Source organism: Vespa mandarinia, chromosome 5 (assembly GCF_050613455.1).
Source record: "Vespa mandarinia isolate Hongniang chromosome 5, ASM5061345v1, whole genome shotgun sequence".
In the NCBI taxonomy this organism is placed as follows: domain Eukaryota; kingdom Metazoa; phylum Arthropoda; class Insecta; order Hymenoptera; family Vespidae; genus Vespa; species Vespa mandarinia.
Window position 1 is genome coordinate 8132260 of NC_140814.1, and position 26627 is coordinate 8158886.

General features: G+C 28.8%; 7 protein-coding genes across 16 annotated transcripts; 3 read left to right on the top strand and 4 right to left on the bottom strand.

The window, feature by feature from the left end:
- Positions 1-89: 89 nt before the first annotated feature.
- On the bottom strand, positions 90-10280 carry DCTN1-p150 (dynactin subunit 1). 6 transcript variants are annotated; one of them, XM_035886433.2, is made up of 20 exons: positions 9994-10280; positions 9575-9732; positions 9027-9059; positions 8640-8699; positions 7838-7982; positions 6515-6577; positions 4870-5007; positions 4657-4794; positions 4328-4567; positions 3944-4204; positions 3708-3824; positions 3350-3593; positions 2978-3260; positions 2478-2902; positions 2161-2391; positions 1775-2063; positions 1489-1684; positions 1034-1411; positions 785-946; positions 90-670 (listed from the first exon to the last, which is right to left on the bottom strand). In XM_035886433.2, the coding sequence occupies exons 1-20, from the start codon at positions 10159-10161 to the stop codon at positions 455-457; spliced, it is 3945 nt and encodes a 1314-aa protein (XP_035742326.1). In that variant the 5' UTR covers positions 10162-10280; the 3' UTR covers positions 90-454. The 6 variants fall into 6 exon arrangements, with proteins under 6 accessions (XP_035742326.1, XP_035742327.1, XP_035742328.1 ...); XM_035886434.2 differs by lacking the exon at positions 9027-9059; XM_035886435.2 differs by lacking the exon at positions 8640-8699.
- A 148-nt stretch (positions 10281-10428) lies between these two features.
- l(2)37Cg (RNA polymerases I and III subunit AC2 l(2)37Cg) lies at positions 10429-11488 on the top strand. Its single transcript, XM_035886448.2, has 3 exons — positions 10429-10908; positions 10998-11098; positions 11198-11488. Exons 1-3 carry the CDS (start codon positions 10891-10893, stop codon positions 11406-11408), a joined length of 330 nt encoding a protein of 109 aa, XP_035742341.1. The 5' UTR covers positions 10429-10890; the 3' UTR covers positions 11409-11488.
- A 196-nt stretch (positions 11489-11684) lies between these two features.
- RpS2 (ribosomal protein S2) lies at positions 11685-13017 on the bottom strand. The gene is made up of 3 exons (XM_035886447.2): positions 12879-13017; positions 12288-12639; positions 11685-12204 (listed from the first exon to the last, which is right to left on the bottom strand). Exons 2-3 carry the CDS (start codon positions 12636-12638, stop codon positions 11710-11712), a joined length of 846 nt encoding a protein of 281 aa, XP_035742340.1. The 5' UTR covers position 12639; positions 12879-13017; the 3' UTR covers positions 11685-11709.
- Positions 13018-13509: 492 nt separating this feature from the next.
- On the bottom strand, positions 13510-14474 carry Taf12 (TATA-box binding protein associated factor 12). Its single transcript, XM_035886409.2, has 3 exons — positions 14101-14474; positions 13837-14029; positions 13510-13770 (listed from the first exon to the last, which is right to left on the bottom strand). Exons 1-3 carry the CDS (start codon positions 14350-14352, stop codon positions 13643-13645), a joined length of 573 nt encoding a protein of 190 aa, XP_035742302.1. The 5' UTR covers positions 14353-14474; the 3' UTR covers positions 13510-13642.
- Positions 14475-14762: 288 nt separating this feature from the next.
- LOC118450575 (E3 ubiquitin-protein ligase ZNF598) lies at positions 14763-20189 on the top strand. Of its 4 annotated transcripts, none has more exons than XM_085657464.1 (4): positions 14802-14901; positions 15605-15865; positions 16180-16753; positions 16939-20189. In XM_085657464.1, the coding sequence occupies exons 3-4, from the start codon at positions 16337-16339 to the stop codon at positions 19294-19296; spliced, it is 2775 nt and encodes a 924-aa protein (XP_085513590.1). In that variant the 5' UTR covers positions 14802-14901; positions 15605-15865; positions 16180-16336; the 3' UTR covers positions 19297-20189. The 4 variants fall into 4 exon arrangements, with proteins under 4 accessions (XP_035742299.1, XP_085513590.1, XP_035742298.1 ...); XM_035886405.2 differs by lacking the exon at positions 14802-14901 and adding an exon at positions 15382-15512; XM_035886406.2 differs by lacking the exon at positions 15605-15865 and having other exon boundaries at positions 14763-14901.
- A 224-nt stretch (positions 20190-20413) lies between these two features.
- On the bottom strand, positions 20414-22019 carry Arf102F (ADP-ribosylation factor 2). Its single transcript, XM_035886403.2, has one exon. It carries the CDS (start codon positions 21506-21508, stop codon positions 20966-20968), a length of 543 nt encoding a protein of 180 aa, XP_035742296.1. The 5' UTR covers positions 21509-22019; the 3' UTR covers positions 20414-20965.
- A 170-nt stretch (positions 22020-22189) lies between these two features.
- Pp2A-29B (Protein phosphatase PP2A regulatory subunit A) lies at positions 22190-26108 on the top strand. Of its 2 annotated transcripts, none has more exons than XM_035886402.2 (10): positions 22190-22543; positions 22704-22895; positions 23047-23266; positions 23375-23535; positions 23645-23800; positions 23878-24149; positions 24229-24423; positions 24504-24747; positions 24855-25098; positions 25781-26108. In XM_035886402.2, the coding sequence occupies exons 1-10, from the start codon at positions 22460-22462 to the stop codon at positions 25783-25785; spliced, it is 1773 nt and encodes a 590-aa protein (XP_035742295.1). In that variant the 5' UTR covers positions 22190-22459; the 3' UTR covers positions 25786-26108. The 2 variants fall into 2 exon arrangements, with proteins under 2 accessions (XP_035742295.1, XP_035742294.1); XM_035886401.2 differs by having other exon boundaries at positions 22192-22543; positions 25776-26108.
- The last annotated feature ends 519 nt before the right edge of the window (positions 26109-26627 follow it).

Sequence of the window (26627 nt, forward strand, 5' to 3'; positions counted from 1 at the left end):
TTTGAATATAATTTATTTTATATATTTAAGATACAAAGAAAAATTATGGCTACATTTGCTTGCCTTATATGGGATAATATTTTTCATATAGAAATTTAAAAATAATACAATTATAAGAATGAATTTAAAATTATAATGATTAATACAATAATTTATCGTAAATCTCAGCATATTATACGTCCATACTAAGACCACTTGTAATCTTAATTATGACGAATTACTAAATCTGATCACAGCTTTATTAACACACGATATGAAATGAAAGTTACAATACGTAAATTCTATTCTTATAAAAATAAATTAAAGTATCCGTTAGAATAATACAAAATTGTTGTTTGTAATCTTATAAAAAAAAAAAAAAAAAAAAGAAAAAACATTTTTTTAAAATACTCCTGAAACATATCACATTAATATACTCAATTCTCTAGAAGAACAAAACAAATAATTTACAAATTTAATAACATAAAAGAGTGTGAACTTGTCGAAGTTCATTTTTTCCTACAACTATAGTATGTGTTTTTTCTGGACCACTATAGGGAATACTTATCTGCGCTGCAAGAATCTGATTTTCTTGCATTGCTGTTGTCATTTCTCGATTTGGAAATACAGCAAAATGAGCTTCTGCTCTTCCTCCAACATTACGTTTAACCGCTTCCTCGCGTATTTCTCCCTGATAAAATCATTTTATTAATAAATAAAAGTTATATATTGTAGATATACAGAATTTTTGCTAATATTAATAATCATTAATTATGCAAAGAAAAGGCAAATAAAGATAACTTACTGCCAATCTATCAGCCTTTTCTTTGTATTGTTTAATCAATATTTGTCGTTGTAATAATTGATATATAGGTTTTGATTTTTCGAGTACTGGTGTTTTTGTTGAAGACGCTTTATTACGTGTCAAGTCAGGTACGGTGGGGAACGTTATTACATTATGAATATCCTGAAAAATAATTTCAAAGTCAATAAATTCGATCCTTTCGTTTCATGTAGACAAGATAATATTTAAAAGTGTTAAGTTTACACTTACTTTTAGAAGATTATTGGTTTTCTGTTCTAATTCATTGATATTTGCATCTGTAGTTTCCGGATTTTTCATACATGTCAACGGTTTTAAATTTTCCAGTTTTATACGTAATGAATCAGACAATAATTTCCTTTTTTGCAGATGCTCATTATTTAGAGCTTCTTTGAGTAATGTTACTTCTTGCATCAACAATTTATCACTTGCAGTTTGAATGCCTGCAGCTATAAACGAGGAATTTCCTACTGAAATATCTCCCCCAGATGTTGATATCATCGTCTTTTTTCCAAATGATTTTAATTTTTCTTTTAATTGTCCTCTTTCGGTCTCCAAACTATCAATATCTGTTTGAAGATGATCCATTGTTTCTTCGAATTCTTTCTCCTAACATAAAGAGTATATTTATTCTTTAACAATGTTTAAAAATTTTAGTAAATAAAAATGATTACGGACAAGTATACCTTCCGTTTAAGTTGATTTTGAGCTTCTTCTAACTTTCTTGTTAATTTTTCAACGTTTAATTCGTGTTCATGTTGTTGCGTTGTAAATTTCTTCTCCGCTAATTCTTTTCTCAAAGTCATTTCGGATAATTCTTCCTGTTTCTCTCGTAATGCTATTCTTGCTTCACGTATATCGCTATCTCGTGCTTCAAGTTTTCTAATAATTCAGAAATTGAAGTAATTCATTTTTATTACATAATTTTGTTTTCTATTATGGTCTAGCTTTTTTTTTTTAACAATGTGTTACCTGCTAAGTATTTTGGTCTCTTCTGCTTCCTTCCTTGCTATTTGAGCCATTAAGATTATTGGTGCTATTGTTTCATTTGTTTCTTGTTGATGTGAAATAGGCCCTGTCATTGCTAAATCATTTTCACATTCTGTCATTTTTTGTGCTAAATTAGCTGCAAATTGTTGCATAATTGTTAAACTAGATTTTATTGTTGCCACTGGCCCTATATCTTCAGTATCATAGACTTTCTCACTAGCTATAGCAGCTATATCTTTTAATTTATCAGCTGCAAGACCTGTATCTAAATCTAATAAAATATTTAATCATTAGATCATTTATTAATTGTCTTTATATTGTGTTTTTATATAATATATTTATGTTGTCATTTTTTATAAAATACTTACCTCCATTTGCAACAATAGCTTGCAATGCACTTTTTAGTAAAATTTGTAATGTTTTCATAATTTTTACAGAAGCTTGATAACATACAAATAATTGATTGCTATAATCTTCATCTAATCCTAGGTTTGCGCTTATTAAGCTTCCAGTATGATCTCGAGGAACACGTCTTCTAGCTGACTTTAAGTGCTGCTGTATTACTTCACAAGTTGTTTCAGCATATTGACAGAGAAGTCCTATGGGAAGAAAACTTGTTTATGAATCAAAATAAAACAACATATATAATGTTTATAAATCTTTCTTTCTTTTTTCTCCAACAAACCTATATCGCCAGTGTCTCCTTGAATGAGAACTTTTATAGCTGCAGCATCAGTTGCAATGGCATCACAAGCACTACCTAAACTTCTAGTTCCATTAACGATTAGGCGAGCTTGATTAATAGATGCACTTCCTCCAAATAATATCGAAAACATTGTAGAGAAATACTCGCAACATTTTTCCACGGCATCCACCGAAAGATTTTCATCTAGCTGGTCTCTTTTGGCTAATTCAATTAACGAATCCACTGATTTTTCTTGCGCTACCATTTCCGGGAATGCAGCTCCTACTTTAAGTAGTGCTTCTGGATTGCAAACATTTAGGGCAGATTCGAAACATCCGAGGGTAGTTTGTAATGCATACATGCACGCACAAAGACGAGAACGAAAAGCATATTGTTCCACAGAATGACCTTTTACTATGCTTACTCTATTAAAAATATAATAATAATGATTTCAGTAATAATCAATAATAAATCAATATTGTATTAACCGATATTCTCACCTGTCAATTTTATCAGTCGTACTGTATTTATCTCTAACTTGTGAAATCAGTATCTCTGTTTTACGTATCATCCGTGGGATAAGTAAAAGAGTTAAGATTGCATCGTGATCCCCACCGCGTGCTAAAAATGCAGGAGACATGAATGAAAGTAAGTAACGCACATGACTTTGAGCTTCTTCAGCATCTAATCGTCGTATTTCGAGGTCGACCGCTTTGGTTTGCGCTCGAGTTTCTGCAAAAGTTTTTTGGAAATCTAATATTTCGGCTAGCTGCTGTTCTGCACCTAAAATGTGGTCAACAAAAATTTTTTAAATCTAATATATCTTATATTCATTTTTAAATAACATCAAATAATATTAAACATAAATCAACCTCGCGTAATAGATTTAGTAGATTCTGTCGTCTGTACTCGTTGTTGCAATTGCAAACATTGCTCTTGTAATTGATACGTAAGCTCTCGAAACTTTGTTATAGTGAGTTCACGATCTGCTAATGTTTCTAAAGCTGCATCACGATGTCGATGAGCATCACGAGCTGATCCAAGAGCAAGATCCAATTCCTCTCTTAATTCTAATTCTAACTCTTTGGAAGATTCAGCAAGTTGATCAGACATATCCTTACAAAAATGTAAATAAATTTGTTTATTTTATTTAATAATTTTTATCTTATTGTTTACAATAATAATATATATAATATATATATATTCATAAAAATATTTTGAAAATACTACCTGTAAAGCTTCCAGATCTGCGACAGCTTCTTCAAGTTCTGTAACTTTTTGTTCTAAAGCCATTTTCTTTTCACCTAATACTTCTACCATTTCTTCAGCACCTAATGCCGCATCAACCTATATAGACATATTATTGATTAATAATTATTATGTTAGAGTATTCATACTATTGTAAAACAATGAAAATAATACATATTTTTATCTTCAATTCTGAATATTATGAGAATTATACATACTTGCTCTTGCAAGTCTGCTATCTGATGTTCCATTTCTTCAACACGCGCAGACAATTTTTCCTTAGTACGTCCTAATTCCAAGATCTCTGATTTCTTTTGATCCAAATCTTTTTGAAGCTTTTGAAATTCATGTTTCTCATGTGCTGAGAGATCACGCATTCTTACCAGTGTTTCACGTAATCTACTATTCTGTTGTTCTAATTGTTTTACCTCATAACTTGATACACTTGTAGTTGATCCTCCTCCTCCTCCTCCTGATGCCTAGAATTTACAAGAGGTTTCTAAATCTTATCTATTTATAATATTAACAAAAGCTTTATTATATATTTCCTATATTTTTTCTATTTATTATTAAATTTATAGAAAATTAAAATTTTTTAATACCCTTTCTGACATTTCATTACGAAGAATTTCCAAATCAAGTGTTTGTTCTTCTAATTTTTCTTTCAATTGTTCCAATTCTATTTGAAGTGTTTCAGCTTTTTCTTCTGCCATTTCTTTATCTAACGTTGCCATTTCGACCGTTTCTGCAAGATCCGCCATTTCATCTTGATATTGTTCTCTGGCTGCTTGTGCCTCTCTAGCTTCTTGTTTTGCTCGCTGAAGATCTCTTTGAAGACTGGCCTTGAAACAAAGAATATAATGCAATTGCATAAATAAATTGTAAAAAAAATATAGATTTATATTAAATTCTGGATTTGTCTATTACGTACTTGGCTTTCCATAACTTTCACTTTAAATTCAAGAAGTTGTTCAAGTTGAAGTTTGGTTTTTTCAAAATCTTTCATTTTTTCTTTATCTTGTATCCGCTTCACTCTTAATGTTTCTACTTTTTCATTCAAATCACGTACCTAAAGAATTAAATGCAATATTTTGGAAAGAGAATATATAGAGAAATATATGTTTTTAAAATAAATATAATATACCTGAGCCTTTAAATTCTCATTTTCTTGCATAAGTTGTAAATGTGTTAATTTTTCCTCCACTAAATTAGAGGTTGCAGCTGAACCAGCCATTACTTGGCCAGGAACAAATTGTGGTTTCAGAGTTTCAACAAAGCCTGTCTAAATTATAAAAAAAAGAAGTTCAAATGAATGTTCTGTTTATATTTGGGTGTCTTTTTTATTATCACATTAAAAATCTAATATTATTTAGAAAGTATTTTCAGATCATTTAGGATTGAGTAATAGCACAACATACAATTATTCAAGGTAACTTGTAAATAGTGCAAGTATAAGTGATGAGATATTTTAGAATATTGTGTTAATAGAAAAAAACACCCACTAAACTCTAAATGAAAGATCAATATTTCTATGGTCAATATCTGCATCTCATATCTGGTTATTCTTTCTTGCATAAGACTTATTAATTCTTTATTATTTTTTGTTTATTAAAAATAAGAAAATAAAGTGAAACATGTATGATAATAAAATGATAAATGATTCTATAGATTTAAGATGCAAATATGTGAACTCTTGTGTTTAACGATATGTTTTTACAAATGCAATCAGTAGAATTAGTTTCTTTTTGAAACGATTAATGAGATTAGTTATGATAATAGACACCAACAAGACATAACCCAGTTATGCCTAATGCCCTTTAAATTAATCATTATTTTTGCTTTTTATTCCCATACAAGTTATAAAATATAAAAACGCTCTAATAATAGGTCTTTAGGCACATCAGGGCTAAAGAAATGTTCTATCAATTCTAATAAATATTCTAATTCCAATACAGGGTGTACCTAAAGTCATCAGTTTATTTATTTCGTTTTATAACTCATAGTACCATCTTCTAACAGGATAATGACTTTTGGAACAGTCTGTAGAATTGGTTTTAATGACATATTACAGGCTTGCTATTCTTTCATAAAGTATAATATTAGCTATTATATCTAACTTTTTTACTAATTTATAAAATATTATATGCTTCATTATTTTAAGTATCTAATTCTATGACTATATTTAAAAAAGTAACTGGTCAAGCAAAATTACACCTCTGTATCTCTTTGATGTTCGATGAATTTTAACAATAATGTTTGACATTATTACCACTATTTTTGTCATTATCATCATCATTATCATCATCGCCATCATCATCATCATCATCATCATCATCATCATTATCATCATCATCATTACCATCATCATTGTCATCGTCATCATCGTCATTACCATCATCGTTATCATCATTATCATTATGATTATTTTATTAATAATATTATTATTTTGATTAGATTAGAAACATAACTTGTTATAATAAGATTTAAAAAACTATTTGATTATATAAATACCCCATCCTTGTGTACATTTACTGTAAACCATTGAACCATCGTAAAACACAATCAACTAAGCGAATTAAAAGAAAATGATGAGTATGAAAAAGAATTAAATTAAATTAATATTATAATCTGTAAATACAAGAAAATCCATTAAAGTGCAATAATAAAATTGTTATGGTCATGTGTTATGATTATGAAAATTGTTGACATACAGCTAGTATGAGAAAGTACAGGGGCAGAAAGGTGATGTGTTAAGTACTGAGACATTACAATTAATTAGTATTAATTACATTATTGTGATCATCTTGGGCCTTTGGCTTTTTGCCGGAAGGTGAGCTCGTGCTAGGGGACTTCTGAAACACGTATGTGCATTCCCACATGAATAATTCTGTGCCAGCAGAATCCTTTAACTTGTCCTCGTGATATATAGTTGTCAAAATGCTTCAATGTTAGACCATTTGAAGTTCAAATTCTCTGACCATATGAAAGCACATGCATGGAAATCTATACTTATTTTATTATTGTTGAATCACAGGGTAAAATATGTAGACTATAGTTATGATTAATATAAAACTAATTTAGAAACACAAAATTTCAAATGTAAATTTATTTATTATTGGGATGTAAAGTTATTTGACCAGATATTTCGTATTATTCATTAAAACTGTCATTTCTTATCGCAGTGGCGGGGAACCTACTATCCAGTGAATTATTAGTTAAAAATCGGCAAATAAATTTATGATCGTTAATAAATCTGTATATAAAGTATATATGGTATTTAGAATGAGCTATTTTTAATGTAGTTAAAAGTATTAAATAGACATAAAATATATATAAATATATTATTTGTATTATATAATATACTGAAATTTTTTAATATCATAAAAATGCAGTGTTTATAAAAAAATTCAAGAATATCGAAATAGTGTGTAGTAGTTTGTGCTAGAAATGAATTTGGATGTACTGTGTGATAATAAGTTATGTAACAGTGACTTGTGAGTACAGGAAGATAATGTAGTTGCAAAATTTTATGCAAAAAAAATAATAAATATAATATATTTAAATATCATCTTTCTCTCTCTCTCTCTCTCTCTCTCTCTCTCTCTCTCTCTCTCTCTCTCTCTCTTTCTCTCCCTCTCTTTCTCTCCCTCTCTTTCTCTCTCTTTCTGTGATTTTTTTTATAAGTCAGCACCTAAGTTGTGGAAGATATTAATTGATATATGTTACTTTCAAACTGGTCAAATTTGATATATTTTGTATAGAATATATTATTTTTAAATATTTAATAATACGTTTAATAATAATTTTGTGTTAAATGTAAATGCCCCTGATTAGACAATTATTAATTAAAATAATAATACTTTCTCTTTACTCTCACTGCTACACATCTGTCACTGTACTTATAACAATGTACAAACACATTTGAAGATTTTGAATTAAGCTTGAAAAAATTTGCAACTAAATATATTATAATTAAAAAGACATGTATTGGAAAGATTTCCCACCTCTGCCTAATTAAATATATTAAATGAATTATTCTTTATATATAAAGCATATTTTACTTTAGACACTCTAAGCTATATATATTTTATACCATTGATAATTTTTGTTACCTCAATAAATGATGCTCGTTTAGTTGTTGTGGGAGCTGGTATTAGTGTTTCACCACCATCTTTACGTTCATGCAGAGATCCCGGCACATTTTCAGTGCATAAGGTATTGAACTGTGTTTTACTGCCAACCAAAGATAATCGAGAACTATAACAAACAATAATATTTGCAGTATATACAAAAAGATCAATATATTCACTATTCACTTATAATCTCAAATATGAAAATCTAATTCAACAATCAAGAAAAATAATTATAATTTAGATCAATAGTGAATATAGCTAAAAATACATTAAACAAATATTAATATAAATAAAAAAATATAGAAACTTTTATTATATTACTCTACATATTAATTCATTTATCTGCAATCTTTATATATTTTAACAATATATCATAAAAACTCTGATGATTACTTAAACTAATAATGTGTTTAACAATGAACACAAATGCAAATAATAAAATATAATAAAATTATCATATCCACATAATATTAAAAGAAATGAATAGAAAATTTTCAGGCAATAATATTCAAATTTACATAAGAATAAAGGTAATGAATTTCATGCTCTAGATGAATAATAATGCACACATTGTCTCTTTAACTTATTATTCAGAATTTTAATGCTTCTAATTATTTATTTATTTAGTTATATAATTATTTATTTACAAAATATTTCATAATTTATTTTAAAAGACCATGTGTGCTTTATATTTTACATTGATAAAATATATTAAACTATATTAACTAATGGAAATATTAAAAACAATAATTGAAACACTTCATTTTACACAGTTCCTTACCCCGAAAGTCTGTCACTCTGTTGTCGGTTAATCTGTGCTGGAGATGTTTTTCTCCGTACTCTTTTGTGAGCAGCATATACATTTCAATGTTACATTAATATGTCCAAAAAGGTAATTATTATTATAGTTGGTATAAACTTTTTTACAGATAGTAATATACTTGGAATGAAATTAAATATTTTAGCATCATATAACTTAATAGTATAAGATTCTATATACATATATATATACATTTAACAAATTTTATATCTATAATAGTAAAATATATATGAACTCTGTATAATATGTAACTTTTAAAGTATTCTATAGATCTAGATTTAACATCTTAAGTTAAAAATTAGAATATATAATAATGATATTTATTTTAAAGTGGGGATGTAAACTTACGCTGTAGGTTCATTCCTTCGACGCATACTCATGCTAGCATAGAAAAAAGAACAAAGCTTTATCCTCATTACATAGAAATAAATTAAGAATTTATTGATTAAAGAATATAACAATATTCAAGAATAAAAAGTGTGCTCTTATATTATACCATGAATAATTTTAACATCTACTAATTTCATTACGTAAATTTATATATATTTAAAAGACATTTTATAAACAAATAATGGTTTCTATCACTACTTAGGGAATTATATTATACATATGCTAACATGTGCAAATACGCATATTTTAAAAACTTTCATAAATTCCTATCATATCAAAAATGAATTCGAGATAATATACAGTATAGGATACCCAAATAATGAATTTCTGTGTGATTGATGAAATTTTTGGTGATTGTTTTATCTTCATAAATAAAATAAAATATTTTAGACAAAAGTTATTTGATTTATACAGAAAAATATAAAACATGAAATAAAGTTTTTGCATATATATATATATAATATTTAAATCGTATTGATAGATGATAAAAGTATAAAAGAGCAAACCTATTAAGACGGCTTCTAGCTCTGACTGCACTGCCTTCATCAGGTGTTGTAGCACTACTACCTGCTGAAGATGGACTGGCAAGATCTGTTCTATTACCAGATTCATCCAACAGTATGATTTGTCCTTGTCGTACAAACATTCCATGATTATCTGGACACTATCACAATATCAATATAAAATAGTAAGATATAATAATAATAGTAAAAATAACATTATATTAGCAATATTATTATTATTATTATTATTATTATTATTATTATTATTATTATTATTATTATTATTATTATTATATGTATGGACTAAAAATGATTATAATATAAATTATTCTTATCATTAATATTTTTGTATGAACCTAATAAAAAGAAATTGATTTTTTATGGATTAAGATGATATATAAATAAAAGAATAAGTAAGAAACCTTGAAATATTGCTGTCCTTTGACAGTGCCATTATTTTTTCCCTTTGGTTCATCAAGTATTACACCAATCCATTTTCCAGATGCAAATGTAGGATAACCAATATAAGCAATTACACCTTGACAATCTTTACCAGATATTTCGACACGTTGACCGACTTTGTATGACATATTTATTCAAAATTTGTAAAACCAATGATTTATTATCAATCACCTACTATTTTTGATCAGATCCAATTATGTCTACCACTATTAGACTGTCAAACTGTCAGATCCTGTTTCCACGATTAGTTTTATATTAAGGAACTAGATTAAATTTCTAAATACTAGATTTTCTCATTTATATAATTTTAGATGGCGTCGCAATCGAATATATTGCTCGTTTTCCACTATATTAAAGCGCGTTGCCTAACCAGTTTCGCCAACCAATAAAAAGGCTGGTGCTACGGGTTCGGTTTAAATTCGCTTCATCGAAGTTAGTTCCTCACCAATCTGTACTTGAAGGAAATTTTAGTTTTATATATATTCCCAAAGTTAATTCTATTCGCTATTTATAAAGGTAGCCTTTAATACATTTCAATATATTAACTCCATTCGTGTTCTTCATGAACGAAATTGAACGTTTAAATTATAATGTATCATAAGTAACCTCTGTAAATTATATATATATGAGTTACATATAATTATATATAAAAATAAACTTTTATCAAAAGAATTACGTGTATTACACTTTGTTCTGATTACACCTTGGTTTATTATTAGTTTTGTTTATAAAATAAAACGTCAAATATTATTAATCTACAAAAAAAGGAGTAATCCTAATTTAGACATTTGGTAGTAATTCGTAATAAACAGAAGAAGATTCTCCAAGATATTATTGAATTAATAAAGAGTTAAAAAATGGGACGTCTTGCAGAGGTATGAAATCTAAAAATACTCATTAATTTATATATTTTTAACATAATAAAATAAATATTTTCTATTAATGCTGTGTTTGTTTGTGACAGCTTGTTGGTGATCAAATGTATGGAGAAAAGTCTAGAACTTTTATATTTTCAGAAGAAGGCCATACATTGGGAAATGCACTTCAATTTATAATATCTCAATAGTATGTATTTTGAACAGCTATGCTCTTTAAATATCACAATAACATACACTGTACATGATTATTGAATTGAACATTTATTAATATTTATTTTTATCTTAGTCCTGATGTAGAATTCTGTGGATATACCGTACCTCACCCAGCAGAAACAAAGATGCACTTTAGGATACAGACTAAAAATGGACGAGCCACAGATGTATTAAAACGTGGACTTCAAGATTTGGAACAAGTTTGTGATCATACTTTGGAAACTTTCAATGAAGCATGTAAACAATATAAAAATTCCAAACATTTTTCTGCAGAAAGTACATGATATTACATCTTAGCTTTTATACTTTTGATTATAAATATGTATTTATAAATTTTTATTCTACTTCCCTTGTAATAAAATAAGTAATAAATTTAGATTGAAATATTTTTGATATTTTAATGTCCAACATTTCATTTTGAAACAAATTCTAATTGTCTATAATTTTTTTAAACACTAGTAAAATATGTTGCAGTACATTATTATATGTTATACTAGATTTAAAAGATGTGATGAAATATGATGAATGATATGAAAATAATAAAATCAACAATTAGGGGGTTCTCATTGAGTCCAAGTTTATTCTTTAAACAACTTCTGCAGCTCGCTGGCCTGCTACAGTTTTATGAGTTTTGGACAAATAATCAGCATATTCTTGATATGGTGCTTTAAGTAAAGGCTGTTCATTCCATAGATCTGGTGTTAGATAAGCATAAGTCTTAGCTATAGCGGCATACGTTGCTTTTGCAAAATTACCCAGGGTGCAAGTAGATCCTCTGGCTGATGTATAACAATCCTCAATACCAGCCATTTGCAAGAGTTTTTTAGGAACAGGTGCTGATACAATTCCTGTACCTCTAGGTGCAGGAATCAAACGCACTTGTACAGATCCACATTTACCAGTTACTTTGCAAGGTACTGTATGTGGTTTGCCAATTTTATTTCCCCAATAACCTCTGCGTACAGGTACTACAGAAAGTTTAGCAAGGATAATAGCACCACGGATAGCAGTAGCCACCTCTTTAGAACATTTCACTCCTAAACCAATATGACCATTGGTGTCTCCAATTGCTACAAAGGCCTAGAAAATATTTTAAGGTAACATATAATGAACTAGAACAGATTAAACTAGAAAACATAAGAATAATCTTGTTACATTCTTACCTTAAAACGGGTGCGTTGACCTGCTCTAGTTTGCTTTTGGACCGGCATGATTTTTAAGACTTCATCTTTAAGATCAGATCCAAGAAATTTATCGATAATTTCATATTCTTTAATAGGTAAAGAAAAGAGGTAAATATGTTCTAAAGATTGTATCTTTCCATCTCTAACTAAACGGCCCAATTTAGTAACAGGTATCCATTCTTTACTATCTTCTTTGCCACGACCACGGCCGCGTCCTCTTGCTCTTCCGCCACGACCTCTTCCCCGGGGACCTCCACGATCTCCGCCAGCACCACGAGTACCAAAACCTCCACGAAAACCTCCACGCGCGGCTGGAGCAGTGTCCGCCATTCTATAATAATATTCACATATTGAATTTATACAGATATATAAAAACATAACCAATTAAATACGATTTGACACGTGGTATTTTCAAAATTTGCATTTTATTATTTCTACAATTCTTTTATTTATCAAATTTCAGTGGAAAGAGATCATAAATATTAATGAAATAACAAAGAGAGAGCTTTTTGTATTTATTATTTGATATATTTATAGCAATAATCTTAAAAATGAAAATGTTATACTCACATTAGTTCCTTTCTATGACTATGATCACGAAGGAAAGGCCATTGCTTCTCTTTGCGACATTGTAGTAATCGATTTTATTCGATATATATTATGTTTTGACATAATCGAGCTCTCGAATATGATAGACCAATAGGATTTCATGTGCTTAGCTTAATGCACGTATGTACAGATATTCTCGATATTAAACATGGTTTTAACCAATAATGTAATAGAATATAACAAATTCTATTGATTCTGTAAAGGAACTGTAATTGGTCTTTTTATGGAATATTTACTTACATGGCTTAACTGATTTGTAACAATAAACTGAATCGCGTTTTTATTATTTTATTTTAAACAAAGGAATAATATGTATGTACACGTATATATATATACATATATATATACACACACTTGTTACATACACATACATCATACAAACGAAAAATAGAATAAAGCATTAAAAATAAATGAACAAAAAAAGATAATGTTTTATTTTTTGTTGAGCAATTGTATATGTTGAAAACATCTTTTTAAAACTATGTCTTCGATTTAAAATTATCGATTTAGACTTTTTTCCACAATAAGAAATATAAGATCAATTTTGAAGTAGGTATAACACAAGTAAATATTATGAAAGGATATAATTTAACAATTACAATGTCATATTAATATAATCATATATTAACAATTCATATGCCAACACATGAATGTATATAAGTATAAAATTTTTGATTGAAAGTAAGCTACTATAATCTTTTTTACATATAGGAACCATAAGAAGTTTAATATTTTTTAATGGATTTTCTTATTAGCGCCAATCTTTGTTTATGTGCTTCTGTAACAGTTGCTCTCTTATACGGACGAACCTCATCGGTACCAAAACCAGGTATCCACATGTTCCAATTCCTTTCTGAAAATAGAATTAATATTAAATGAGATTATTTGATATGATGATTTTTTTTTTCTATAAAATTACCTAAATGTAATTGTACATCCTTTACTTCCACTGTATTTGCATGACGATGCTTAGCTAGAAGACAAGCTGCATTTACTGTTGTCTCAACAAAATCATCTGCTAATTGTAAAAGCATTTCTTCTACTTCTTCATCTAATTGTTCCGTTGGATCTACTTCTCTTACTAAATCTTGTAAACGCGTTTTAGTAAGAAACTAGAAGCACGAAAAAAATTAATATTTTGTACTTAATATTTTAACTCTAAATTAATATTTTTTTAACATACTTGTGGAAAGTCATTACAAGAACTTGATACAGATGAATGTTGTGCTACTTGCTGTTTCGATGTTTGAGACGTATATTGAGATTGTTGATTTTGTGTTTGTGGTTGTAAAATGGGTACTACTGAATTATTACTTTGCATGGCAGATATAACTGGTAATGTTTGGTTAGTAGGACCAACAGATTGTAAATTTCCAAGTACAGGTGTTATTTCAGATCCTGTACTAGTTTGCACAAGAGCTGTTTGTTGTGACATATTCTTACGAGTAAAATAATTTCTTTCATCTATCGTCGAAACTGGACACACAAGCCCTTCTTAGACTTAACATAAACAACTCTTTACCGCTATTTTGACAGGTTTATATAGATATATTTGTATAGAAGGGAAACTCTTCGAAAGATTGTATGCTACTACATACATTGCGATGATTGGCTGTCACAAGGTTTGACGTCGTTAGATTTACAACCCTGACCAAGGAGAAAAAATTACGTTTTGAAGAATTACGAAAAAATATATACTATTTAGAAAAATAGAAAATAAATTAAATTCCGTTTGTAATAAAAAACTTGTTGAGTGAGAGTTTATGCTGATGATTAGAATCTTCCGTCCAAGAACTAAGTGCTAGATTTCAGTGTTTGGATAATTTTAAATGACGTCATAGGTGATTATATCAAATAGGACTTGAAATTTGTCCATCTAGCCAACAAAATATAGAACAGAAAATGATAACATTAGACTTACTAAATGTGGACGCAATTATCTAAGTATTGGTTTTATTCTTTTGAACGCAGATCATATACGAAGGTACATACGTATTTAATAATATAATAATTATTCAATTAATCCAAGAGAGATAAACAATTTTTAGATAATTAGAAAATTTGGATTTATTAACATCTTATTTTTTATAATATACAAAATAAGCACATTTAATATCAATCTAAAATATATAAAAAATCTCCCTTGAAAATTCGAAATAATCGGAAATTGATATTCATTTTAATACTTTAGCGGTAAATTTAAATATTTTAAATGTTATTTATCATAACAAAATTATCAAAAGTTCTATCACCTTATTGTTATTATATATCGTTTGATAAATATTTATTGACATTAATAAATTAAAAATTACAAAATATTTTATTAAATGTATGATTATATTATGTTATACCATATATATTCATATAGTATAAATAGATTTCTTGTAACGTTAAATTTATCTAAAAAAAATATATAGTCAATCAATATAATTCATTCGTCATATCTAAATGGATAAGAATATTTTTTAATCTCGAATAAGTAAATTAGTTTTCAATACGATACATGATCAGTAGTGTATAATGATCGTCAAGTGTTTTACGTTCATTGCGTTTGAAAATGCGTATATTGTGTTATGTCAATCATAGTGCTTGTATGTACGTATATACAAAGGAAGGGGTTGGAAGTGAGGTGGTCATACAGATTTCCGGTTTTGCACAATAATTTCTGTCTGCTTTTTGTTACGTAGAGTAAAGTGGTCAAGATTTGGTATAGATCGCAAATACGTCGAAACGACTTGATAAAATAAAAGACCGTCCACCGTATGCATCTTCAAAGGCGATTTGCTCTCGGGTCGTTTATAGTTTTTTTATCGGAAAAGATGCAATCCTAATATTTTTTCTTGCGAGTGGTTATAACCTTGTTCTTTAAGAATTTTACTGAACAACTTTACCGTCTGTTTGCTGCCAATTTTTTTAGATTCATTATCTATTTTTGGACATCTCTAAGGGTAAAGATAATTATCGTTTCGTAAGGCAGTTGTCTTTTAGTCATTAATGTGAATGTTCAGACTTTTGAAATAATTTTATTTTTTATTTTAATAAATAAAATAATTTCATAATATATACATATTATATACATATATATATATACGTTCATATATATATATATATATATATACATACACACATATATGTGTAAGCACCTCCTATTAAATTGAGACGATTAATTTTTGAAATATTCTATCGAATAATCGTATAATATATTTTTCTTTAAAATATCGTATTTTTAGGTTAAATTTTAATAACAATATTTATTTTTCAGGACTACTCATGATATGATCAACTGTATAAATCATTTAATAAAACGTTTATCTAAACTATTTAAGAAGCACTGTCTTCTTTTTATAATCAAACAGTCATAGTGGTTGAAGAAATTAAAATAAATATATACAGAACATATCTTAATTATATTATTAAGCATGTCTGCTGCAAGTAATGAAAGTGTGAATACTAATACATGTGTTGTATGTTATAAAAATGTGGAAATTTATAGTATAGGGATGTGTGAACATCCCGTATGTTATGAATGTAGTACACGGATGAGAGTGCTTTGTCGTCAAAATGAGTGTCCCATTTGTCGTCAAGATTTACCAAAAGTTGTTTTTACTAGGGAGATAAAACCATTTCGTTTTCTTCGAAAAGGTGGCTTATTGGACACACGATATGATATTTACTTTGACACTGTTGATATACAAGAGAAATTTTATGAGTTATTAGCTGACGTTTGTACAATTTGCGAAGAAAAAAAAGTCTTTAGTAACTTTCAAAGTTTAAAAGATCATATGAGACATCATCATGAACTTCATTATTGTGATCTTTGTGTGGAGAACTTAAAGGTACATTATTTTTCTTATTTCAAGCTTATGGTATATATTATATAAATTTAATATTGTATATTGGCAATTATTGCATTTTTATTAGTATCGTATTCTATATGTTATTATTATTATTCAGCTTGTTATAAAGATGTTCATAGGACGAGTATATTTTTAATATATAATATTTATTTAATTTGTTACAGATTTTTTCATGTGAACGACGTTGTTATACGCGATCAGAGCTGGCTCAACATCGAAGGAAAGGTGATGTAGATGACAGGAGTCACAAAGGTCATCCACTTTGTGAATTTTGTGATCAAAGATACATGGATAATGATGAATTGTATCGTCACCTAAGACGAGATCACTTATATTGTCATTTCTGTGATGCAGATGGCTTACATCAGTATTACAGCTCATATGAATACCTTCGAGATCATTTTAGGCAAGAACATTTCCTATGCGAAGAAGGAATGTGTGTAGATGAAAAATTTACTAGTGTTTTTAGAACTGATATAGATCTAAAAGCACATAAAACGAGCGTTCATGGAAAACAATTAAGTAAAGCTGCTGCTAAACAAGCTAGGACTTTGGAATTAGAGTTTACCTTGGCACCTCGAGGTGAGAATAGAATTCGAAGAGGTATGCCAGGACCATCGACTTCCAAAAGTACAAGAGATTATGGGTTTAGAGATCATAATGTTAGGGAATATCAACAACCAATGGCATTAACTAATTCAAGCAATTCTCAAACTAATATCGAAGCTACAAATACTTTTATTAGACAGCCATCTGTTGATGTTCAAAGTAGAGAAGAATTTCCAACTTTAGGTAATTGTTCTTTCATACCTAATTTGAATCAACCTAAAGGTAGAGGTAATGTAACTATTCGTAGTACTGTAAGACCTCAATCATTGGCTGTCACCGATGAAAATTTTCCCGCATTGGGTCCTGAATCCACTAATTCTAATGTTTCTAAAACCGTTAATGTTAGTGTTTCTAGTGGTAATTTAACTGGACCAAGTGTATCACAAAGTCGAAAAGGTTCAACACCCAATGTTTCCATCCAAGTGAATCGTGAACTTAATGGTACAGTTACTACTAGGGTATCTGGACCTAATGTTAGAGTTCGACCAGCACAATTATCTGTAGATTCTGAATTTCCAGTTTTGGGCTGTAATAAACCCTCTTCTACTACTAGTACTCCCAATTCAGCCCAATGGAAAGAGGTCTTACAGTGGACTTGCACAAAGTCCTCATCTGCAGTTACTCCAAAGTCCAAGAAAACAGTTCGATCATTAGCACCATCGCCACCACCTATACAATCTGGAGAGGATTTTCCAAGTTTATCGAAATCATCTAAGCAAAATAAACAATCTGCAGTAATGGTTGTCCCATCATGGGTTCAACCTCAATCTTCTGGCATTTCTAATAATAATACCAAAACTACTGCAGAATCGGTAAAAGGGAAAACAAAAAAGAAAAAAGCAAAACACAATTCTAATGTTATAAATGAGACTAATAATATAAAACCAAATAAGACTAGCACCGGCGACATTAAGAAAAATTGTGAATCTTCTAGTAATGTTGCTGGTTCTAGTCAGATCTTAGAACCAACGAATAATTCATTAGAAAATTCTACTAAACATAATAACGATGACAAACAGAATGGGCAGTCATCCAATGATACATGCAATGATGTAAAAAATTCCCACAATATTAAAAATTCTAAGGAAGTTGACCATACAAATAAAAAGGATAAAAAGAAATGTAAAAGCTTAGAGGAAGGATCTTGTGCAGTAATTGTAAAAACAAGTTCTGGAAGTAATAATACAACTAACAACATATTAAGAAAACGTACTGAACTTAAAATAGACAGTCTTAACTCTACCAATAATAATTTGCATCAAATAGAGGATTTTCCAGCTTTGGGTAGCAGTGGTTCTAGGCCACCAGGTTTTATTGATCCACCACCTGGCTTTGAATCTACTACATCTCCACCTCCAGGATTTTGTATCAAAGTTGAAAACATGGAACAATTGCATAGTAATAATGGACTGACATTTACAAACAGTTCTGGTGAAAGTTATGCTATTTTACCAAGTGATTATAAGCACAATACCATATATACTTATATACTTCCACCTGATTTTCAAAAGCGAAATAAATCTCTCGTAGCTAAAATGAATGAAGTATTAATGGAACAAGATCGGATTGAAAAATTCCGCTATATAAGTGGATTGTTTCGACAAGGTGTTTGCAGTGCTGAAGAGTATTATGCACACTGTTGTACTGTTATGGGTAAAACGGCAGTCGAAGATGTGTTTCCTGAGCTTTTAGTTCTTTTGCCTGATATCTCAAAACAACAAGAACTATTTAAAGTTTATCAAAAAGAATTGGATAATAAAGTTAAAGGTTTAGAGATTTGTGCAACATGTAATCAAATTTTAAAAAATTCTGATTTTCAAACACATATGGTTAATCATACATTAGAAAATCATTTTCCAGTACTTGGCAAAAGTAATACAGGTCCTAACAAAAACATGTGGGTACGCAAATGAAATCTATTATTATAGACATTTATTTCAATATAGGTGATTTAGTAAAATCATGTAAATGTATGCATTATTCCAATATCTTTCCTTTGGAATTATATTGATGATACAAAGTACTTTTTATTATGTTGCACTTTCCAGTAAAATGAGTGATATTTATTCCAGTCAAGTTGCAGCAATAGAGAATTTTCTATATACGATAAAGATTGACTATTTGCTAAGCCTAAATGGTTAATTAATAAGTTATATAGCTGCCACTTGGTTAAATGCAAATATGTTATATATAAAGGCATCAGATAGGTAGATAGATAGAGAAAGAGGGAGGGAGAGAGTGAGAGAGTTAGAGAGAGAGAGAGAGAGAGAGAGAGAGAGAGAGAGAGAGAGAAAGAGAAAGAGAGAAAGAGAGAGAGAGAGGGGTAGGAGGGGAAAAGAGGAAAGTTGATTAATTTTTATTGGTATAATATAAAAATAAAATTATTTTTTTTAATAACAAATTTTCCTTGAAATGTAAACTTTAAGGTATATGATAAAGTATAATTAAGGATAGTGCATTATATAAAGTTTAATTGCAAGAATTGCAGTAAAAGCAGTCTGTTCCATTATATATTATTAAAACACAGTGTAAATAATATTTACTAGCTTTTTCTTTTGTAAATTATTTACTTTATGGAATAGACACAGAATAGAGCTTTACAAAGTATAATATGCCACATACTAAACAAAGTGTGATGTATTATATTATACACAGTATTTGTATGTCCGATGTACTGTTTTGTACAATAATAAAGTTATACATTCAGTTAGTTTACAAAATCTTAGTTTTGAGGCATTTCTCTTTTAATAATTAATGCATGTAATAGGGAAAGTTGTCATATCCATTAAATATATAAAAGCAAAATAAATTTGTGAGCTATGGTTTACAATATTTTTTTCATATTTATTATTCATTTACAAGCATATTCCTTATAATATAAACATTAGATTTTTAAAAAGAAGGAATGAATTTATAAATTCTAAATATTCTTTCATTATTCATATATGCATATTTAAAACTAATATGTATTAACATCATTTATTTAATATTTTTAATTACCAAAAAGCAAAATGTGAATTCATAAGTAATTATGTTGTGTATTATATACAACATTTTGAACAAACAGTAATAATAAAATATAATTCTACATACAGAATATAGATTTCTATAAAAATTTTGGAAACCTTTTCATTACAGTAGTGTGATTTACTCATGAGTGTAATATCAAAAAGAAACCAGATACAAATCTTTTATTTAATATGAAAATATAATCGAAATAATGTAAAGTATAAATATGAATTTAACAAATATTACATGTGATTTATTAGGTGTCTATTTAATTGCTCGCAGACACATTGTATATCAACAAATTTATTATTTTTATATATTGATCAGCAAGATAAGTTTCATTTTGAGAGGAAAATATTAAATGATTCAGTAAGTTTCTAATTGTCTCACAATGTCCTCCTTTTAGTTCAATTGCATTCACAATGGTTTTTGAAAAGTACATAGTACCGTATTAATAGATCCATAATTATACATAAATGTAATCTTATGAAATAAGAAACCATAAATTGGTTCTACATTGATGTTGAATGAGGATATTGTCTGTGATGACACAATTGAACATACAACATGCTATCACTTTTTAGCCAATTCATTACTTAGCCAATCAAGTCCTTCATATAATCCATGGCCTTGCGTGGCACAGGTGCTTTGAATATACCAATGTCGTCCACGAAGTGAATTAAGGCCCAGTTTATCTGTAAGCTCAGCAGCAGACATAGCATTCGGTAAGTCTTGTTTATTTGCAAAGACCAAAAGTACAGCATCTCGGAGTTCATCTTCTTTCAACATGTTTGCTAATTCACGTTCGGCTTCTCCAATACGTTCACGATCATTGCTATCTACCACATAGATCAGACCTTGCGTATTTTGGAAATAGTGCCTCCAAAGTGGTCGAATCTTGTCTTGTCCACCAACATCCCAAACGGTGAAACAGATGTTTCTATATTCTACTGTTTCGACATTAAATCCAATTGTTGGTATAGTTGTTACAATTTCCCCAAGTTTGAGCTTATATAAAATAGTGGTTTTGCCAGCTGCATCCAAGCCTACCATTAATATTCTCATTTGTTTTTTACCGAATAATCGGGTAAGTAAACTGCTTATTGTCAGGCCCATCTTCTCCGCGGAGAATGCCTTAATCGATTGCCTAAGACAATTCTTTAGCCAGGATGTTAATATCTATTACGATGTAATAGACTAATATAACCACAAAAAAATGCAAGGTGTAATATTTTCCTTTATGTGGGTTATGAATGCAGGTTGTTCTTTAGAGGTGAAAAACACATACAATACGCCTCAAAAATAGTTCCTACTAGCAAACGTCACCTTTTATCTTTCGGCTAAATTCTATTCCGGAAATAGTTGGCGAAATTTGACACGCACGCCAATATTGCGCAAAAAAAAAAGTGATTTTCTCTTGAATACAAATCAAAACAGTTTCCAATAACTATCCTTATTTATTTTATAACTACATATGAATAAACACTTCTTACATTTCTTAATAATTTGTGAAGATATACATGTTCGATCAGCCGAAATATACGTACAATCTCGGGTGCGGCGGATTTAAAGAAAAGAGGTAACTGGTGCAGACGTAATTTATATCAAAGAGTAGTAGAATATTCTTTGGTTTAGGCCGATTTAAGCATAAACTATATGAAACCATATGAGACATTTATTGATTTTTGCGACACCAGGCGGCGCAGCTCTTCATATGCTACGTAAATATGTATTTTACATACACTACATATTTGTAATGTTGATATATGGCATCTGACGGTGATCGTGAGTCCCCATCTAGCGGTAGCTCAAATGATTACAACAATTGTCAGTGATTCATGGATTCGCGGGATAGGTCGGGGTAGATTTCGATCGTATTTTAATTAATGCTTCTCTTCGCCAATTATGCTATAATTTATAAAGAATCATTGGAAATCTTTTCCATTTTGTTGAGTATTACGTGGCACAATAAATTCCGAACAAATAGATTGCAGTAAGATAAAAATCATTCAACTAACGTTCGGAAAGCGATACTGCTAAAACGGCTAAAGTGTAGTCGGTAGCAAAATGGCAGCGAGTGATTCTACTACGGACGATAGTCTGTATCCGATCGCAGTTTTAATTGATGAATTAAAGAATGAGGATGTTCAGGTAATTGCAAGGAGGTTTATTAAAATTTTCAAAATCTTCAAAATATTATAAACTTTTATATAAAAATATAAAAATATAAACGTATATATCACAATAAAAGCATTAATCTTATTCAAACCTGGAAGTTATTAATTCTATTATACACTTTTTTATTTTACAGTTACGTCTAAATTCTATCAAGAAATTATCCACAATTGCTCTTGCATTAGGCATTGAAAGGACTCGTAGCGAGTTAATACCTTTTTTAACAGAAACTATTTACGATGAAGACGAAGTTCTTCTTGCATTGGCAGAACAGCTTGGTACATTTACACCTCTTGTGGGAGGACCAGAATATGTCTATTGTTTATTGGTAAATAACACTGTTTTTATTAATATAAATAAAGTTAATAACAAGATCTTTTTACAAACTGAAATACTCAATTTGTTGTCGTACATGGAATTATGTATTATTTTAATGTTATTGATAAAGTACAAATAATGAAATAAAATTTTTCATCTAGCCACCTTTAGAATCACTAGCAACAGTTGAAGAAACTGTGGTTCGTGATAAAGCAGTTGAATCTTTGAGAAATATTGCAAGTCAACATAGTCCAGCAGATCTAGAAGAACATTTTGTCCCTTTGGTACAACGCTTGGCATCTGGAGATTGGTTTACGTCAAGAACATCTGCTTGTGGACTTTTTAGTGTATGTTATCCACGTGTTAGCCCAGCCATCAAAGGTAATAAGTGTTTTTTATGAAATTATTTTTATTTTAATCTATTTCTCTTCTGTATAATAATTTTCTATGGTATGTATATTGTTCAATATATACTTTCAAAAATTACAGCAAGTTTACGAAACCATTTTCGTAATTTATGTCAAGATGATACACCTATGGCACGACGATCTGCTGCCTCTAAATTAGGAGAGTTTGCTAAAGTTGTAGAAATTGAATACTTAAAATCAGATTTAATTCCTATGTTTGTTATACTTGCCCAAGATGAACAGGTAAATATATTCAAGAAAGACTAATATAATAAAGAACATTTATACACAAGTAATAATACCATAAGTATTTTCAATGTATGGATATGTATATTATATATTTTATGTTTAGGATTCAGTACGACTTTTGGCAGTTGAAGCATGTGTCAGTATTGCAGCTTTATTACAACCAGAAGATGTTGAACAATTAGTTATGTCAACGCTTCGACAATGTGCCAGTGATCAGTCTTGGCGTGTACGATATATGGTAGCGGATAAATTTACTGATGTATGTTTTTAACATTTCTTTATCATATTTCTTTATCATATGATGAAAGACTAAACATATTATATAATAATTGATAGCTCCAGAAAGCAGTTGGACCAGAAATTACAAAAACTGATCTTGTACCTGCATTTCAAGTATTATTAAAAGATATAGAAGCGGAAGTACGAGCAGCAGCCGCTGATAAAGTTCGCGATTTTTGTCAAAATCTTGATCAGTTTAATCAAGAATCCATTATTATGAATAATATTTTACCTATAGTCAAAGAACTTGTAGCAGATCCTAATCAGCATGTTAAATCAGCTTTAGCAAGTGTCATAATGGGACTTAGTCCAATACTTGGTAAACATAAGTAAGTGTAAACATAATTAAATAGCCAGATTACGTGCCACTAATCTTAAATATTTATAATGTACAATTTATATTTGTAGCACGATCGAACATTTGTTACCTCTGTTTTTATCTCAACTAAGAGATGAATGTCCTGAGGTCCGTCTAAACATTATTAGCAATTTAGAATGTGTTAATGAGGTTATAGGCATACAACAGCTTTCATTGTCACTTTTACCAGCCATTGTAGAGTTAGCAGAAGATTCTAAATGGCGAGTTAGATTAGCTATTATTGAGTAAGTATTCAATTAATGAATAAATTTTGAAGTAATTGAAAAATCATTTAATTTCTTATTTTCAAAAATTTATTTTTCAGGTATATGCCTCTTTTAGCTGGTCAATTGGGAGTGGAATTCTTCGATGAGAAATTAAATTCTTTATGTATGACTTGGCTCGTAGACCATGTTTATGCTATTAGGGAAGCAGCGACATTGAACTTGAAAAAATTAGTGGAAAAATTTGGACCAGAATGGGCACAAAATACTGTAATACCTAAAGTATTAGCAATGTCCAGGGATCAGAATTATCTTCATAGGATGACATGTTTATTTTGTATTAATGTAAATTGGATTTATGAATTCTCAAGTTATATTTATAAATGGGTAGTCAAATGCTCCACATCGATTTTTATTGTTAAATTAAATTTTTTTTTTTTTTTTTTTATTAGGTATTGGCTGAAGTATGCGGTCCAGAAATAACGACAAAAGTAATGCTTCCAACGGTCTTAGGAATGGCAACAGATAATGTTGCAAATGTAAGATTTAACGTTGCTAAAACATTACAACGGATTGGACCCTACCTGGAGCCTTCTGCAGTTCAAACACAAGTGAAACCTGTTCTTGACAAACTTAATACTGACAGTGATGTAGACGTGAAATATTTTGCTTCAGAAGCAATTGCTGGAATTGCAGGTATATAATTCAGCGATATTTATTTTATTTACAGAATAGAATATTTATATCTATTGTATTGTAACGTGGCAAGGGTTTCCAATAAAACGACCATTTATATGATTAAATTGTTTTTTAACGCATGACGTGTTTTTATATATAAATGTAATGTCATGAATAATCGAACGTTGGAAAAAAACGTTTCTTTTTTTTCAAAACAGTTTAGATATCAATAAAATATTATAATTACATAATATCTGATTTTCTTTCCTTTTATTTAAATATATTGAATATTTAAGGAGTAATAATCTTTTAATAATAAGAAAGAGATTACGTACTTGTCTACGATAATATATCTCATTTTATATTTTCAATTAAAATAAAAATGTTAAACATTAAAAAATTACAATTCGTTTATATAACTTATGGATATGCTTTTTTCTGTTTTATATTTATTGTTAGTTTAATATATTGTGATAATTACAACTTTCAATAAATTGAACTCTGTTAAGTTCAGTGATAAGAAATGTTGCAATATACCGTTGTTATGTAATTTTACAGATATCTCGTAATATGCATATATGATAATGCAAGAATTATATTAATGATATACTGATATGTGCTTTATGGTATATTGTTTTATTATATTCTTTATTGCTCTCGTATGAATTATAATAAGATAATCTATTTTGTTTCAGCATAGGTTGAGCAGGATGCCAGGTGCATTTATCATTTATCCAACAATATTGAAGAAATTACAAATGTCATGTCACAATGTTTCCACTTACACTTGACAAGAGGTAATATCAATGCACAGTTGGAGCAAAATTTTGAAGAACTACAAAATTTAAATTAGCGATAAATGTAAACAGTATGTTAAGTTCTGTTTGATTTGTATATCTATAATTACGCTACTTATTAAATATTCAATTTAATTTGTAACATGTATTTCATATACATACATATAAGTAGTTGTCTTAAAGGATAATATAATAATAATAAAAATACCTAATTATCATTCCTAAAATTCAGCACCTAGAATAATCTGTTTTTTCACTGTTCATTTACATTTTTATTTTACTCTATTGACCTTATTATGTTAAAATTACTAAGTAAAAATAACTGGGAAATACAAGATAACAAAATACTGCTAATACTTTTATTTCTCTAATTTTTTTCTATAATTATTGTTTTTTCAATTGATGTATATTACGTACATACATAGTAATTATTTTACTTCATCTTTCTTTCAAACAATCCCATTCAAAGTCATATACAATCATTCTTCATATATTTACATTTTACTAAGTAATAATATTCTACTATATAATATAATTGAAATTCATAATTTAAAATATATCTTATAAATGTTTTGATTTATGAAATACTAAATATATCGATTATCTTTTTTATTTTCGTACAAATAATATAGAAATATCAAGACATTAAGTAAAATACTTCAGCTACATATTAAACTATATTTTGAATTATGCAATATATTATTAATAAATAAGAAATACTTGCATGGCAATCTTTTTTTTTTATTGATT